This window comes from Lissotriton helveticus, chromosome 5_1 (assembly GCF_964261635.1).
Source record: "Lissotriton helveticus chromosome 5_1, aLisHel1.1, whole genome shotgun sequence".
Classification (NCBI taxonomy): Eukaryota; Metazoa; Chordata; class Amphibia; order Caudata; family Salamandridae; genus Lissotriton; species Lissotriton helveticus.
Genome location: NC_136065.1, coordinates 1,775,322,413 through 1,775,338,616, shown reverse-complemented (window position 1 = coordinate 1,775,338,616; position 16,204 = coordinate 1,775,322,413). Strand labels below are relative to the sequence as shown.

General features: G+C 50.5%; 1 protein-coding gene across 1 annotated transcript in view; it reads left to right on the top strand.

Moving 5' to 3' along the window:
- LOC144755797 (E3 ubiquitin-protein ligase RNF113A-like) overlaps positions 1–15,985 on the top strand; it is a 361,545-nt gene extending 345,560 nt beyond the window's left edge. The window contains exon 10 of the mRNA XM_078645059.1: positions 15,846–15,985. Coding sequence (XP_078501185.1) covers positions 15,846–15,919 — 74 coding nt within the window. The 3' untranslated portion in view covers positions 15,920–15,985. The remainder of the gene's footprint in view (positions 1–15,845) is intronic.
- The last annotated feature ends 219 nt before the right edge of the window (positions 15,986–16,204 follow it).

Here is a 16,204-nt window from a genome sequence, read left to right as displayed (position 1 = left end):
GGAGGCTCCTCTGTCGGCTCGGCAGTAGGAGCCGGGCCGGCTCCGGTCTCAAAGCAGGCACTGGGCTATACTCCGGGGTCCCCTTAAATTTGAGGGGTGTCCCGGTCAAGAAAAGCGGATCAGTGCAGCGGATATGCAGGCGAGGGTCGGGAGCCGCTCTATTCAGCGACCATTCCCGTCGGCTGCTAGCCACGCCCCCTTCTCTATATATCTTGAGGATGTATGCTTGATGGGCATTATAAACCAAATCTAATGAATGTTATCCAAAGAACGATGGGAAATGTGTCGACGTTTCAGTCCCAAAATGTTTTCATCCTGAAGTCATCCTCAGGTATGTGTCGATAAGGGGGGTAGGAGACATGCTTACTAGAAAGTTGATTAGAGGTGAAATCTCCATTTTGATGGTTTTGATTTGCCCCCACCACGTAATGAATCTAATTGTCCATTGTTCTAAAAGGTCGTTAATGTTAGATAAGGTTACTTTTTTGTTATGGTCATTCGATTCTTTCAGGCCTCACCTACACTATATTCCTAAGTACTTTATTCTTTTTCATACCCATTTAAGACCAGTGTTTCCTATTATGGAGCTGTTGCAGTGGCTGTTGAGGGAAATTATTTTTGTTTTGTCTGTATTGAAAGGTGTAGCCAGATGCCCTAGCATCATCTTTGATCATGGTTATTATAGTGGGGATCGCAGAGTCTGCTTCGTACGTGAAGATCAAGATATCTTCTGCGTAAGCAACTAGCTTTTGTATGCCAAAGGTGAAGAGACTTCTGGGAATTGTAGCAGTCTCTCTAATGTTGATGAGCAGTGGTTTCAGGGAGAGCAGGGGCAGTAGAGGAGAGAGAGGACATCTCTGTCTTCTGCTTTGAAAAAGATTAAAATTATTCAATAAGTTCTCTTTAATATTTATTTTAGCTTTGGGATGTTGTAGAAGGTTAGACTCATCTTGGTGGGACCAAGGTTGAAGGCAGTGAGTGTTGCATAAAGGAAAGGCCAAGAGACCTTTTCAAATGCCTTTTCAGTGTCCATGCTGGTTGTGTGGGAGTGTTTACCTTTTCTATAGCATGACAAAAAAGCTTAATATTGTCTGTGCTAAAACCTACCTCTGAGTAACCCTGTTTGGGAGGGATTAATAATTGTTTTGAATACTTGCTCCAATCTCATGTCCAGGATTTCTATCTATATTTTGCAATATGTGTTAATTAGTGAGATTGGACGCTGTTTTTAGGGGAAGCGTGATCTTTCGCTTCTTTTGGGATAATAACTATGGTGGCTTCAGATACACTGGCCTGTACTGTTCCTGAGTTTACATATTGGGAGAACAGGTTTTTGAGGGGGCGCATTAGAAGTGGGAGCCATGTGTGATAAAAGGTGGCTGGGAGGCCATCAGGGCCAGGGCCTTTACCAAGTCTAAGTGATTTTATGGCTTTCTCAATTGCTGTTACAGAAAAGAGTTAATCCTGGGTATCTTTTATTTTATCATCTATTTTCAGAAAGGGGAGTTTGTTGAGGTATTGTAGGTATTCCTCTTATGTACTGTGATTGTTTTTAGCATAACGGTTTTGATAGAATTGTTTTAATGTAAAGAGAATATCTTCGTCTCTGGTGGTGGGGACATCTTTATCGTTTATAATGGCTGGTATTTTCTGTCTGCAATAGTTTTGTTGGAGGCATGAAGCTAGCAAATTCCCGGCTTTGTTACAGCCACAAAATGTGATACCCTTGTTTCTATTAATGATGAGATATGCTTTATTGCTTAAAATTGTATTGTATTCATATTTCAGCTTTGTCAAGAGGGTCCTGGTTTTATTTTAGTTTCTTCTCCAGAGATTTTATCTTACTTTGTAGAGCATCCAACTTGATGTTATCCTGATTATTTTTCTTGGATGTTTGTTTAATCATATGTCTACGGATGGTGGCTTAGAGGTCTAAATATTGTTTTATTTCTTGATTGATCGCTTCTGTGAGTGAGGGCTCCTAAGTGAGGAAGTTGTTCATTCTCTAGGATCTTGGTTAGGGAGTTAACAGGGACATGTCATAGGAGATTGAGATACATGCATGATCAGATATAATAATTGGCTCAATTGAGGGATCAGAGGTGTTAGGCATATGTGATTTGTCCACTAATATGTAATCAATGCGAGAGAAAGAGTTGTGGTGGTAAGAGAAGAAGGTGTAGTACTTGCCTGTGGGATTAGTCAGTCTCCAAATGTCTTTCAGTCCGTGTATTTCATAGATAAAGCATTCGTTTATAGGATGTGTTAGGCCTATAGGGGCAGCTTGAAACTCTGTCAAGGATACCGTCCCATGGAAGGTTAAAGTTGCCACCTACAATTAATATAGATGCAGTAGAATGGGATGAGATTTTTTTTTTAGACGGATAGGTCCAGAATTTAGGGAGATCCTTCTTGGGGCTATATATACTTATGACATAAAGTTCTGTGCCATCTTTTTACAATCGGGTAATAAGCCATCCCCCTTCAGGCCTATATCTTAGGAGATGATATGGAGACTGAAGGATTTCAAAATCAGTGTGATAACACCATCTTTCTTTTTATGGCTGGCGTGCACTCTCCCAGAGTTTACATGAAAGTATTGCTTCTTTGAGGTCCACTTTTGGTTATTGCGGGAGTACTATGTCTCCTGTGAGTTTGTGAAGGCAGTCAAAAATATTTGTGGCATTTGGTGGGGTGGTTTAATCCCTTCACATTGAGGAGAGGATCTTTTAAGTCATTCATTTAAGGAGGATGATAGTAGGATGTGTATGAGATCCAGTGTGCAAGGTTCGCCACTGTGTGAGTGACAATGACCACCCCGATGGGCACATAAATGAGGGGTCTGTAGGAGGGCCTCTAGGGAAGCACAGGTGAAGGGTTAATGGGGCGAGGTAGGGTAGGGGTAAGAGGGGAGAAATCGAGGGGAAGGACTGGAAAGGTAGGGGAAGAAGATAGAGTAAAACTAGAAATAAAAAAAAACACTTTAAGAAGAAACAAACAGACCCTTACCCACCTCACCCAAGTGAGAACATACGGTAAGGGGGTGGAGGCCACTAGGGGCCAGGCCTATTGGTTGCTGTGCTGAGAAGCTATGCCTTAGATCAGAGCTTTCCAAACTGTGTGTCCCGACACAGTACTGTGTCGCCTGCAAAGGGTGGGTGTGTCGCGGGATGACACCAGTATTAAGGGCACTTAGCACATAACTGCTGCTAATTAAGAGGCATTCCTTTGAAAGAGTGTCTCTGAGTCCGCCGCCGCAGCAGCACGGACTCTGAGACACTCTGCACTATGGGGGCCGGGTGATTCAAAACAAAGCAGTACATGGTCTTTAAAAGACCTGCGAAGTACTGGGGTGCGGCAGTGTGTGTTTCCAGGAAGCTGTCTCTGCCCAGGCTGAAACACAAGCGGGGTGAGGGGACAGAGGGTGACAGACAGAGGGTGGCAGACAGAGGGTGGCAGACAGAGGGTGGCAGACAGAGGGTGACAGAGGGAGGGTGACAGAGGGAGGGTGACAGAGGGAGAGGGTGACAGAGGGAGAGGGAGACAGAGGGAGAGGGAGACAGAGACAGAGGGAGAGGGTGACAGAGGGAGAGGGAAAGAGGGAGAGAGAGGGGGTGGGAGACAGAGGGACGGAGACAAAGAGAGAGACAGAGGGCGACGGAGAGAGAGGGCGACGGAGAGAGAGGGCGACAGAGAGAGAGGGCGACAGAGAGAGAGGGCGACCGAGAGAGAGGGCGACCGAGAGAGAGGGCGACAGAGAGAGAGGGCGACAGAGAGAGAGGGCGACAGAGAGAGAGGGCGACAGAGAGAGAGGGCGACAGAGAGAGAGGGCGACAGAGAGAGAGGGAGACAGAGGGAGGAAGACAGAGGGAGGAAGACAGAGAGAGAGGGAGACAGAGAGAGGAAGACAGAGAGGGAGACATACAGAGGGAGACAGAGAGGGAGAGAGGGAGACAGAGAGCGACAGAGGGCAACAGAAGGAGGGCGACAGAAGGAGGGAGACAGAAGGAGGGAGACAGAAGGAGGGAGACAGAAGGAGGGAGACAGAAGGAGGGAGACAGAAGGAGGGAGACAGAAGGAAGGAGACAGAGGGAGGGAGACAGAGGGAGGGAGACAGAGGGAGGGAGACAGAGAGGCAGAGAGGGGGAGGGAGGGAGACAGAGGGACGGAGACAGAGGGAGACAAAGAGTGAGACAGAGGGCGACAGACAGAGAGAGAGGGAGACAGGGCGACAGAAAGAGAGAGAAGGAGACCGGGCGACAGAAAGAGAGAGGAGGAGACAGGGCGACAGAAAGAGAGAGGAGGAGACAGGGCGACAGAAAGAGAGAGAAGGAGACAGGGCGACAGAAAGAGAGAGAAGGAGACAGGGCGACAGAAAGAGAGAGAAGGAGACAGGGCGACAGAAAGAGAGAGAAGGAGACCGAGAGAGAGGGAGACCGAGGGAGAAAGACAGAGAGAGAGGGAGACAGAGGGAGAGATAGAGAGAGAGACAGAGGGCGACAGACAGAGGGCAACAGCAGACAGAGGGAGGAGGGCGATAGAGGGATGGAGACAGATGGAGAGAGACAGATGGAGAGAGACAGATGGAGAGAGACAGATGGAGAGAGACAGATGGAGAGAGACAGATGGAGAGAGACAGAGTGAGGGAGACAGAGTGAGGGAGACAGAGTGAGGGAGACAGAGTGAGGGAGACAGAGTGAGGGAGACAGAGTGAGGGAGACAGCGGGAGGGAGACAGCGGGAGGGAGACAGCGGGAGGGAGACAGCGGCACACAGTCGGAGGCCCACAGCCGGAGGCCCACAGCCGGAGGCCCACAGTCGGAGGCCCACAGTCGGAGGCCCACAGTCGGAGGCCCACAGCCGGAGGCCCACAGCCGGAGGCCCACAGCCGGAGGCCCACAGTCGGAGGCCCACAGTCAGAGGCCCACAGACAGACAGAAAGAGGGAGGTAGACGGACAGAAAGAGGGAGGTAGACGGACAGAAAGAGGGAGGTAGACGGACAGAAAGAGGGAGGTAGACGGACAGAAAGAGGGAGGTAGACGGACAGAAAGAGGGAGGTAGACGGACAGAAAGAGGGAGGTAGACGGGCAGAAAGAGGAAGGTAGACGGGAGAGGGAGACAGAGACAGAGGGAGAGGGAGAGAGAGAGGGGGAGGGTGACCGAGGGAGGGTGACTGAGGGAGGGTGACCGAGGGAGGGTGACCGAGGGAGGGTGATCGAGGGAGGGTGATCGAGGGAGGGTGACCGAGGGAGGGTGACAGAGGGAGGGAGACAGAGGGAGGGAGACAGACGTAGACAGAGAGACAGATAGAAGGAGACAGAGGGAGACAGAGGGAGAGGGAGACAGAGGGAGAGGGAGACAGAGGGAGAGGGAGACAGAGGGAGAGGGAGACAGAGGGAGAGGGAGAGGGAGACAGAGGGAGGAAGACAGAGAGAGAGGGAGACAGAGAGAGAGGAAGACAGAGAGGGAGACATACAGAGGGAGACAGAGAGGGAGAGAGGGAGACAGAGGGAGAGGGAGACAGAGGGAGACAGAGGGAGAGGGAGACAGAGGGAGAGGGAGACAGAGGGAGAGGGAGACAGAGGGAGAGGAATACAGAGGGAGGGAGAGGGAGAGGGAGAGGAGGGAGAGGAGAGAGAGGGAGACAGGGCGAGAGAGGGAGACAGGGAGAGAGGGAGGTGGAGGGAGAGGGAGGGGGAGGGAGGGAGAGGGAGAGGGAGAGAGAGGGAGACAGGGCGAGAGAGGGAGACAGGGAGAGAGGGAGGGGGAGGGAGAGGGAGGGGGAGGGATGGGGAGGGAGAGGGAGGGAGAGGGGGAGGGAGAGGGAGAGGGAGAGAGAGGGGGAGGGTGACAGAGGAACGGAGACAGAGGGACGGAAATAGAGGGAGACATAGAGAGGGAGGAGGGCGACAGGGAGCGAGACAGAGGGAGCGAGACAGGTAGAGAGAGACAGACGGAGGTAGACAGATGGAGGTTGACAGACAGGGAGACAGACGGAGACAGACAGAGGGAGCGAGACAGTTAGAGAGAGAGAGGGAGACAAACAGAGTGAGTGAGAACCCCCCGAATCTCCTTAGGTGGTTCGGGCTCGCTCGCTACACTGCCTTACTGTGTCCCAAAATGATGCATCTCCAAAAAGTGTGTCACCAACATGAAAAGTTTGGAAAGCTGCGCCATAGATAGTGATGTTAATATATACTAAATGAGGCTTATCCCTTAACAAATGGGAATCCGGGGTATCAACAAGTGACATGGAGATGTTGAGGGTGTGATATACCGCTTAGGCTGTCAGAACAAAGTGCTTTAATTACAAATTGTGCGCGTATCCCAAGCCATGAGCCTGTATCTCTCACATATGAAGGAACAGTAACTATTGCAGACATGAGTGGTTGGTTTGAGGTTTTCAGTTTCAAGCGAGATTCTCGATAGAAATTACCTATGAAGAACCCCATGAGAAAGGACGGAACATTAGCTAGTTACAAGACAGCAGTATAATGTAGTAGCGTAACCATTAAAACATCTGCCCTCTAGTTAATTAGGGTTGAATAGGAAACTATCCTAACTAGATTTTGTCAACTAGGCACACAATGTCAGATTATCTACAGGATGATATAAAATAGAAGTGGTCTTCCAAGAGACTCATAGAAGGCAATTGTGACGGGATGCAGTTAGTAGTAATCTGTGTTAACTGACCGGTCTCGCATTGCTGAAAGCAATATAGTTAGGGTCTGTCGTACCTAGATGATATTTTTGGCTTGGGGAGCATTCGTTGGTGAAGAGGTTGAGGTTGCATGGCGAACGTAGATGGAAGCATGTAGATCTCATGCGATCTGATTGTAAGTGTTTTAGAGTTTCTGGGTGTATTAGTGCAAGTTATCCTATGTTGGTTAGTGAGTTGCCAGTTAGTGCCTTACATAGTTAGAGAAAGAGCATACCAACATTAGTAGAGAGTGGTTAATACGTGTTCCAGTAACTTAATCAGGGGGACAGGTGTGAATCCTGAATCTCTGCGTTAAGAATCCAAGTCTTTAGGGTCATCACAGATTGTTTTGTTTTTGCATTGAAGGAGGTCTTCAGTCGTGAAGGTCAGATGACGGAGAATTGTATGGCGAGGTCTTTGAAGATCTTCCTCCTGGACAAGAAGGACTTCTTTACCTTAGTGTCTTAGAGTAGTCTTGTGTGAAACCTATAGACACACATTGCCATGTAATTTTCTGTACTTTCTTAATGTGTGAAATGACTTGTTACGTATGTGGGTAGTGAAGTGGTCTAAAGATCAGTGCCGTAGGGTAGGAGATGTTTTTATTTTTATTTTTTATAATTCTTTATTTTCAGGAGTACAACAGAGATAATCATACTTTCATTCGTCAGGTGCATTTACATAGTATCAGCATGTGTAAGCAGGAGAAATGAACAAAACACATCGTGTGTCCTCAACTATCAAAGTGTGCCATGGTCAGGTATTGGAGCAGTTAGGAGTAACAAGCATATTCAGATCGTGGCACAATTCCGCCTCTGGTCCATAAGTCATTCCCTGACAGTACATCTCTGATATATTCATCTGAGACTAACAATGTAAAGTTTTAGAAAAAACAAAAACATTAAAACCCAACTATGGTCATCATTGAGCAAATTAGTGTGTTCATCCACTGACAGTCTTCTGCAGGTACAGTTATTCAACAGTGCGCCTAAGGTAGTGTTGCGTTTCCGCATTCTCCCGGCTGCCCCCATCGTTGCACTAGCATACCCTTTTCGGCTAGTCTTCGTCTTCCTCTGAGTCCGAGTCCTCACCTTCCGGCAGGGGCTCACATGGTTCTCCCCTATATTTGTTCCACGGTGTCCACACCTTATTCCACTTGCGGGGGCATGCCCGTAACACATACACTGCTCTTTCCTTTACCATTAGGAGGTCCATATTCCTTATCCACCCTGCTACCGTTGGCAACTCCGGGGCACCCCACCTCTGTGCAATGTCTCGTTTGGCCGCTGTCACCGCCAGTGTGACCCATAGTTGTCCATACCTGTCTAAGTCTGTAGGGTCCCAAATGTTCAGCAGGCACTTACGGGGTTCCGGCAGGACAGATATTTTGACGGCCTGTGAGACTGTGCGCATTATCTGCCTCCAGAGTTCCCGGATTTGAGGACATTCCCATAGCGTATGGAGCAGAGTTCCCTCTTCCCCGCATCCCCTGAGGCAGTACGGGTGCGGTGCCCTTTGTATTCTGTGAAGTAGTGTGCGGGTGTAGTAGGTGCGGTGTAAAATTTTAAGCTGCACTAGGCGGAATCTGGCCGAAACGCCTACCTCTCGCTGTGAGGCAAGCGCCTCGTTCCACTCCGTGTCATCCATTTCACCCAGTTCTCCCACCCATCTCTCTTTAAGATTCTGTGTGGGGTCTGGCAGGTTGTTAATCAGTTTTTTGTACGTGAGTGAGGTCGCCTTTTGTTCCATAAATTCGGTCAGTAACTGATCTTCCAGTGGCGACGATTCCGGGAGTGTGGTGTCAGGTGGGATTGCATGCAACAGAGCGTGTCGGATTTGCACATAACGGTATGTTTCAGAGGGGCCCAGGCCGTATAGCTGTTGGAGCTGCGGGAAAGGAATAACCGTGCCCTTGTCCCAGAGGTCCCCAACCACCGAGATCCCTATGGTATCCCATCGTGTGAACCCCTTACATGTCCGCAGGTTTCCCAGTGTTTTAGTGTCCCATAATGGAGTTAACCTGGTGATTTTATCCCTCCATCCCAGACGTGATTGTGCTGCATGCCATAGCGTCGCCGTGTGAAGCGTTGGGCCGAGCAGGGTCTTAACTTGCGGGTAGTTGTATAGCACTGAAAGCATGCCTTCAGTTCCCAGTTGTGACCAGTCCGCCTTATACGCGGGGTCCTCCCGTGTGACGTGGATCCAGTGGTTAACAACCTTAAGCTGGGACGCCCAGTAATAGAGTTGGAGATTGGGCAGTGCGATCCCCCCTTCGTACCAGCTCTTAACCAATTTATTCTGCGCTATTCGTGCTGGGCCATTGCTCCATAGCAAACTGGAAACCAATGCCGCGACCTGTCGAAAGTATCGCGGGCTCACCACATAAGGGGAGTTTTCAAGCACATATAGAAACCTTGGGAGAGCCATCATTTTGTAGAGTGCCGCTCGCCCTAGGAGGGTCAGCGGTAGTGTAGCCCAGTATTTGACATCTGCACGCAAGCGTGTCAGAGGCGGCCGCAAGTTCTCGGCATAGAATTCCGCAGCATTGGCAGACACAAAAATACCCAGGTACTTAAATGAGGTGGTTGTTATCTTTAGGGGACATTCGGCTGGCAGCATGGACCCGGGCCCTTGAGTACATAAAGTACGGACTTGGACCAGTTCAGAGTGTAGCCCGAAGCCCTGCCGTGTTCATCGCAGAGAGCCAACAGGGCAGGGACCTCCTCATTGGGTTTGATCATGTATATCAGCATGTCGTCCGCATACAGGGAGACTTTGTCCTCCCACCCTTCCTCCCAAGTGATGCCTCGGAATAGTGGCGTCGCTCTGAGCATGATTGCCAACGGCTCCAGCACTAATGCAAATAGAAGGGGCGATAGCGGGCATCCCTGTCTAGTTCCCCGTCCCAGTGGAAAGGCTGACGATATGTGACCATTCGCAACCACCTGCGCAACCGGCAAGGTGTAGAGCAGTCGCACCCATGCAAGATACTTTGGGCCGAATCCCATTCGGGTCAGGACAGCAAACAGGTACTCCCACTCCACCAGGTCAAACGCCATTTTGGCGTCTAGGGAAAGTATCACAGCTTGGTCTGTAAGAAGATGCGCCCGCGCCAGCACCCCGTGTACCCTCCGTAGGTTCAGCGCTGTGCTCCTGTGAGGCATGAAGCCCGATTGATCGGGGTGTATCAGGGCACTCAGATGCTGGGTCAGGCGACTGGCCAGGAGTTTCGCCAAGATCTTCGCTTCAGTATTGAGCAAAGAAATGGGCCGGTACGAGGTGCATTCTGTCGGCGGCTTGGCTGGTTTGGGAATGGCTACGATTGTGGCCGTGCGCTGGTCGAGTGGAAGCAGCGCCTTTTCCACGCAAGAGAGGCTTGGCCAGCACCGAGGCCATTGCCTTATACCATTCCACAGGTATTCCGTTGGGACCCAGAGCCTTGCCGGACTGCAATGCCTGTATCGCTAATTGGATCTCTCCCTCTGTCAGGTCCATATCCAGTTCCTGCTGTGCTTCAGGATCGAGCACAGGGATAGGAATGTTTCCGAGCGACGCCATGGCCTCCTGTTCCGTGACCGATCGTGTCGGTGTGTATATCCCCTGGAAGTGGTGCGCTAGGGTGTGTACTATTCGTTCCGGGTGAGTCTGCAGCTGGCCCTCGGCATCATATAGGCGTTGTATCCCCTTGTTATTGCCGCCCCGCTTGTCCAGCCACGCCAGCATTTTCCCTGCCTTATCTCCCACATCATATATGCGGTGTGCGGTGTGTGCTAAGTGCCCCCTAGTGACCGTGGTGAGGTGCGCCTGGTGCTGCTGCTGTCGGAGCTGTAACTCATGCGCGGTGTCAGGGGTGGGGTCTGTCATGTGGGCAGTGTGCGCTGTGTGCAGTGCCAATTCTAAATTTGCAAGTTCAGCTCTGGATTCCCTTTTGTGCCCAGTGATTGCCGATATAGATGCCCCGCGTAGGACCGTTTTGTACGCCTCCCAGAGCACCGAAGGTGAGGTGACCGAGCCCATGTTTTCGCTAAAGTAGTGTGTCGTAGTCAATTTAAGTTTTTTCCTGACACCAGGAATTTGCAGATAATTGGGATATATCGGGTACACTCTAGCGCGCTTTTGTTCTCTGGTAGTAAGGTGAAGGGATATCGGGGAATTGTCAGAAATGCCTCTCGGTAGAATTTCCATCCTGTCTATGGAGCCCAATCCCACCCCTAGAAAGAAAAAGAAATCAATGCGTGAAAGGCTATCGTGGGGGGCGGAGTAGTGTGTGTATTGCTTTGCCGTGGGGTTTAGATGACGCCAGACATCCGTGAGTCCCAGGGCAGTCAGGAATCCAGGAAGCGTGGCAGTCCCCCTCTGGCGATCCCGTATGGGAAAAGTGTCCAGTAAGGGGTCTGTTATAGCATTGAAGTCCCCCCCCAATGATCATATCACCCTCCGGGAGGTCGATGAGAAACTGCCCAAGAGCTGGCAGTGCTGTAGAGTGAAGCGCCGGGGGGATGTACACAGATACCACATTGAGGGCCCTTCCCTCCTACTGGCCAGAGAGTGCCGCAAAACGCCCCTGGTCGTCCGTCTTGTGGCTCGTAACCAAAAAGGATGAGTTTTTCTTGAGGAGTATCCCAGTGCCTCTGGAGCCTGTGGTGAATTCAGCGTGTACTGCCATGTTGTAGCCACGCCTGTTCAGTGCTTTGCAGGTGGTCCCTGCCAAATGTGTTTCCTGAAGCAGTACCAGATCAGATCTATGGCGTTTGATGGTTTGCAGTACCAAACCGCGCTTAATTTTATCCCCCAGCCCCCTGACGTTCCATGTAAGCAGTTTCAGTGGAGGCACCATTGTCATTACAGGGGCGCCCTCAGTGGGTGCTGCTTGCGCTTGTTGTGCCATTTGGGTTTATGACCCATGTTACCAATATACAGCAATGTGGTAAAGCCAGTGTGGTGAGCTGTGCGCCGGGGTACCTGGCGCTGACGGCCAGCAATGTAACTGCGCCTCGCGCAAACTTAGTGATGACCAATAACCATAACTTTAACAGTACAACTTTCCCCCCCACCCCCTCCCTGCTCCCCTGCTCCATGGACGAAGTCCCGCACGCATCCCCAACTTGGCAGAGTGCTTAGTCCCCTCCCTATCTATTCTTACTTGCTCGTGGGGTTGGTGACTCCCCTACAGGCACCGGCCAGTGCCCGCCCTACTCAGTTCCATCGGCCCGATGTCCCAAGGGCTGTGTTCGTGTCGTCTCGCATATAGCTCAGGCAGTCAACCCCTGCTAGGCTGACCGGAATCAAGCGGATCCCTCTCAAGGTCGGAGTCCAATCCCGCGGCGGCGCCCTGCTCAGTTGTCGGGCTGGCTGCCCGGTGGTCCGTCGTCCTCTCGTTGCGGCGGTCCTGGTGGTCTCTGTGCGGGCGCTGGGGTTTGCCCACCGGCCTCCAACCATCCAGCCACTCTCGTGCCACCTCAGGTGTGTCGAAAAACCACGTCTTCCGATCAGCCACAATCCGCAATTTGGCGGGGAAGAGCATCGAATAGGGCAGGCCCCTGTCACGTAGCGTCTTTTTCACTTCAGTGAAGGACTTCCTGCGTCTGGCCACCTCAGCCGTATAGTCTGGGAAGAAGGCCAAAGTGGAGTTTTGAACTTTCACAGGTGGTGCCACCCTTGCCGCCTGCAGAATGGCGTCCCTGTCTCTGAAGTTGAAGAGTCTAGCCAGCACCGGCCGCGGCGTGGCTCCCGGTTTGGCCGCACCCCCAGGGACCCGGTGTGCTCTCTCGACAGAGAAGAAGTTGGACAGGCCTTTAGGCTGTAGTTTGGTTTTGATAAGGTCTTCGATGTATAGGTCCATGGCGCCCTTCCCCTCCGATTCCGGAAGGCCTAGGATGCGGACGTTGTTTCTTCGAGAGCGCCCCTCCTGGTCATCCAGCTTTTCTTGCAGTTGCTTGGTGGTCTTTTCCAGTCATTCCATCGCGACCTGTAGATCCGAGGTGTCCTCGATGAGTGACTTAGTGACCACCTCCACTTGGGATACCCTCTCTGACATCTTCTTGAAGTCTGCTCTCAGCAGGTTTACTTCGGAGGAAATGGTGCCCACTGTCGCCTGGACCTCAGTGAGGGTTTTCATGATGTCTTCCAGTGTAACTTTCCCGGCCCCGCTCGTGGCTGTGGATGCACCAGTGGAGTGACGCCCAGGCCCTTGTGAGTGGCCATCCTGGGTATACGCAAATTTATCAAGCCTCGCTTGCGTCGTAGTATTCCTCGTGTTTTTGCCTGCCATAGTGCTGTGTTTGGCTCTGTAATGTCCGGCCTGTCCAGTGGTTCCAGGTCCAGCCTCCCGCTGCTCTCACTCTTCCCCGGGTAGGCGCTGGTGTCGTAGATCGCAGGAGCTCGGACCGCAGTGCACTGTAGCCCCTCGATGCCCAGCCCGGGTCTCTGTCCGGTTGGGGGTCAGTCTCTGTGTCCCACCACGTGGGTGGCCCTTCCTTCCGTGGCCGCTACAGTATGCCTTGGTGTGGGGCTGCGATGTGCCACTGGTGGTGTCTGGCCTATGAGTGCCTCGCAGGTAGCAATTGATTGTGGTGGTCCCCCCTCCAATTGGGCTGTAGTATCGGTGTGTCCGAGCCGCCAGGTCCGACTCTCCCTCTCACGCACTGTCGCTCTCAATGTCGTTATGGGCGCCTTAGTCGCAGGTACTGCCAGTCTGCAAGTACCGTCTTCTCCCAACGCAGCCTCAGGCCGGAGTCCTATTTACCGGGCTGCGGGTGGGCTGCGCGATCACAGGCTCATTTCGCCTTGCCCTGTTGTGCGTGTGGGATGCCCGACCGGCTGCGTATTCCCAAGATGGCGCCGCCACAGCCCCCGAGGGCGCCCACTCCGTGTGTAGGAGGAACTTTCTCTCAGACCCCGGCGCAGCAGCCGTTTTCGGGTCCGCTGGCTGCCGCGCTGATTATAATTCGCGCTGGTACCTTTCTTCTGGCGGTGGGACGTGGGCGCCGGCCAGAGTCGATGCCCCCTGGCCGGGTAAGGTGGACTTCCGGTCGGGTACGTCCAGCACTCCAGGCCGGTGCTACTGGGCAGGCGGAGGCCCCACTACGCCTTCGCCGAACGGAGCACTTCTCGTTGTCGGATTTTCGCCGGGGGCGGATCAGTGTGTGCCGCTTGCTTCCCCGAGCCGACTTCACTCCTTCGGGCGGGTTAATGTACGGATGGACTTAAGGATAATTGCGCGGGCCGGTCAGCCTTGTGGAGCTCCCGAGTTAAGCTGCCGCCATGCTCGGCAGTTGGCCACGCCCCCTAGGAGATGTTTTTAGGTTTATCCATGGGAATTCCATGAGCATGAGTTAAAGATATCGATTTGCCCACAAAGGGAGAGCACTCAGGTGCATGGTCTTCAGTTCTTTCGAGAACACCAAAAATGCAAAGATTTCCTCTTCTATGTGGATCTCTCAGGTCAATAATGCTCCTTTCCAGTTTTCGATTTTTCGTGAGGTGGACGTTTGAGCACCAGTTGAGTTCTGTTTGTGGTCCTCGAAAATGCTTATCCATGATTCAGCAGTAGTCCTCCCACTGACTGAATGTCTTGTTTGATATATGAGAGGTAGTTATGCATCATGGCTGTGCTGAAATTGGTGATTTGAGTCATGACGTAAAGGGTTTTGAGTTTTCGCATGATGAGATCTAGTGCAGGGTCAGGGCTCTGTTTGAATTTGATTGGAGATTCTGAAATGGATTGTTCATTTTTAGTTCTTGTCCAGGTTTCACGTCTTTATTGCTCTCCTTGCTTTCTTTTGTGTAGTGTGGTTTATTGTGAGCCATCTTGTTGGGTAGATTCAAGGGGTAGGTGGTTCTGCTGAACGTATGGCAGTAATAGCAGGGGTTTGAGCCTGTTTCAGTGTGGTGGCGTATTGGAGCCACCAAGGAATCACTACTAGCCCTGCTGTAATAGGTAGGGTATTTGAGACCAAACTCCTGTGATATCTCAGTAATGGAGAGCTCGGGCCTAGTGTGGTTGAAGATTATTTGCAGCCCGTCTCCATCTTGAGGTCCGGCAAATAAGGTGTGAAGGGGTGAGTCGTCCTTTCAATTGGAGGGGATGGAGCAATGCATAAAGCATACCTCACAATCGATGGTCTTGTGGAGAAATTGGGTATGCTGCAAGTCGCTACGTTGAAACAAGTTGTCAGGTCAGCTATTAGTTATGAAGCACCCCGGATGTGTAGAGTTATCCCCACAGCAGAGGTTTTGAAGTTCGGCATCTCCATGTGGAATGCGTGTGGATCACTATACTGCTGTGCGGCGGAGAGTTAGGAAGAAAAGTGGCTTGCAGGCAGCGCTTTATGTTCCGACCGTGGGATCTTATTCCTATATGCAGAATCAACACCGGGGATATTTGGGAGAAGCCTTTGAAGCTGCTGGCATAGCGGAGCTTAGATGGCTATCTTGTCGAGCGGTAACGACACGACACCACCGTCATTTTGAAGGTTCTAATTGGGTATATACAATCTCTAAAAATGTTGATGTAGTTGTAAGCACGGTCATGTATATCGAAAATCTGTTAGAATACCATTGCTGGCTCTGAATGAAATGTCAAGGAGTATGCAGTCGCCGAATGCTTTTCCATAACTCTGAACAAGCTCTTTTTGTGCGTGTAACATCGAAGACTGTTTTCCCATACTTTTAAATGAGGTCGTTGGTGTGCACATTATTGAAGAAAGCACTTTTACAGCTGTAAACGTGATGTAGGATATGTTGCAGTCTGTTTGACTAGAAAGCCGGTATGTGTGCACAAAATACTAATTACATTATATCATCTCCGATTTTAGTATATTTAAAGCAGATAACACTGTTACAATGTTACATTATATCATCTCCGATTTTAGTATATTTAAAGCAGATAACACTGTTACAATGTCTTCCATATCACAAGTATGCATAATTGCTGCATAATCTTGAAGAATGCTTTTTCATCATGTGTTTGTGATTGTGTATTTGTGTGCTTGCAATTTTTAGACTGCTTTTCCAAAGTTTGATTAAAATCTTAAGGGTTTGTAATCTCTCTGAATTCTTTCACATTGCTGTTAACGAGATGTTGAATTTTTAAATCTCCTATATCAACACAGAACAACATTAGCCTCCCTTTTTTCTTTTCCAGAACTGATGGCAAAGATAGAAAAGCACAAGGCGGCCCACCCTCATTCGGATGATCAGGAGGAGGAAGACGATTAGAAGCATTAAACTCAGTTGGACCGTTGATTGTTTTTATAAAATAAATAAAACCTAAATAAAAATGTACTTTCCTGGCCAACCCAGTATTTGTCACCTGCCCGATTAGGTTGATAGTAGGGCTGTATATTTGAGGTGCTTGTCAAAGTCGACCATCAAACAGTGGTTCTAAATAATCACCTTAAAAATAGCATGTAAGCATAAGACGTACTCTGCACGGGTAAATGGCATTCCAAAAACAGGAACATTTTCGCTTCTCTTAATAAGATTCAAGGAACTATAAACTAC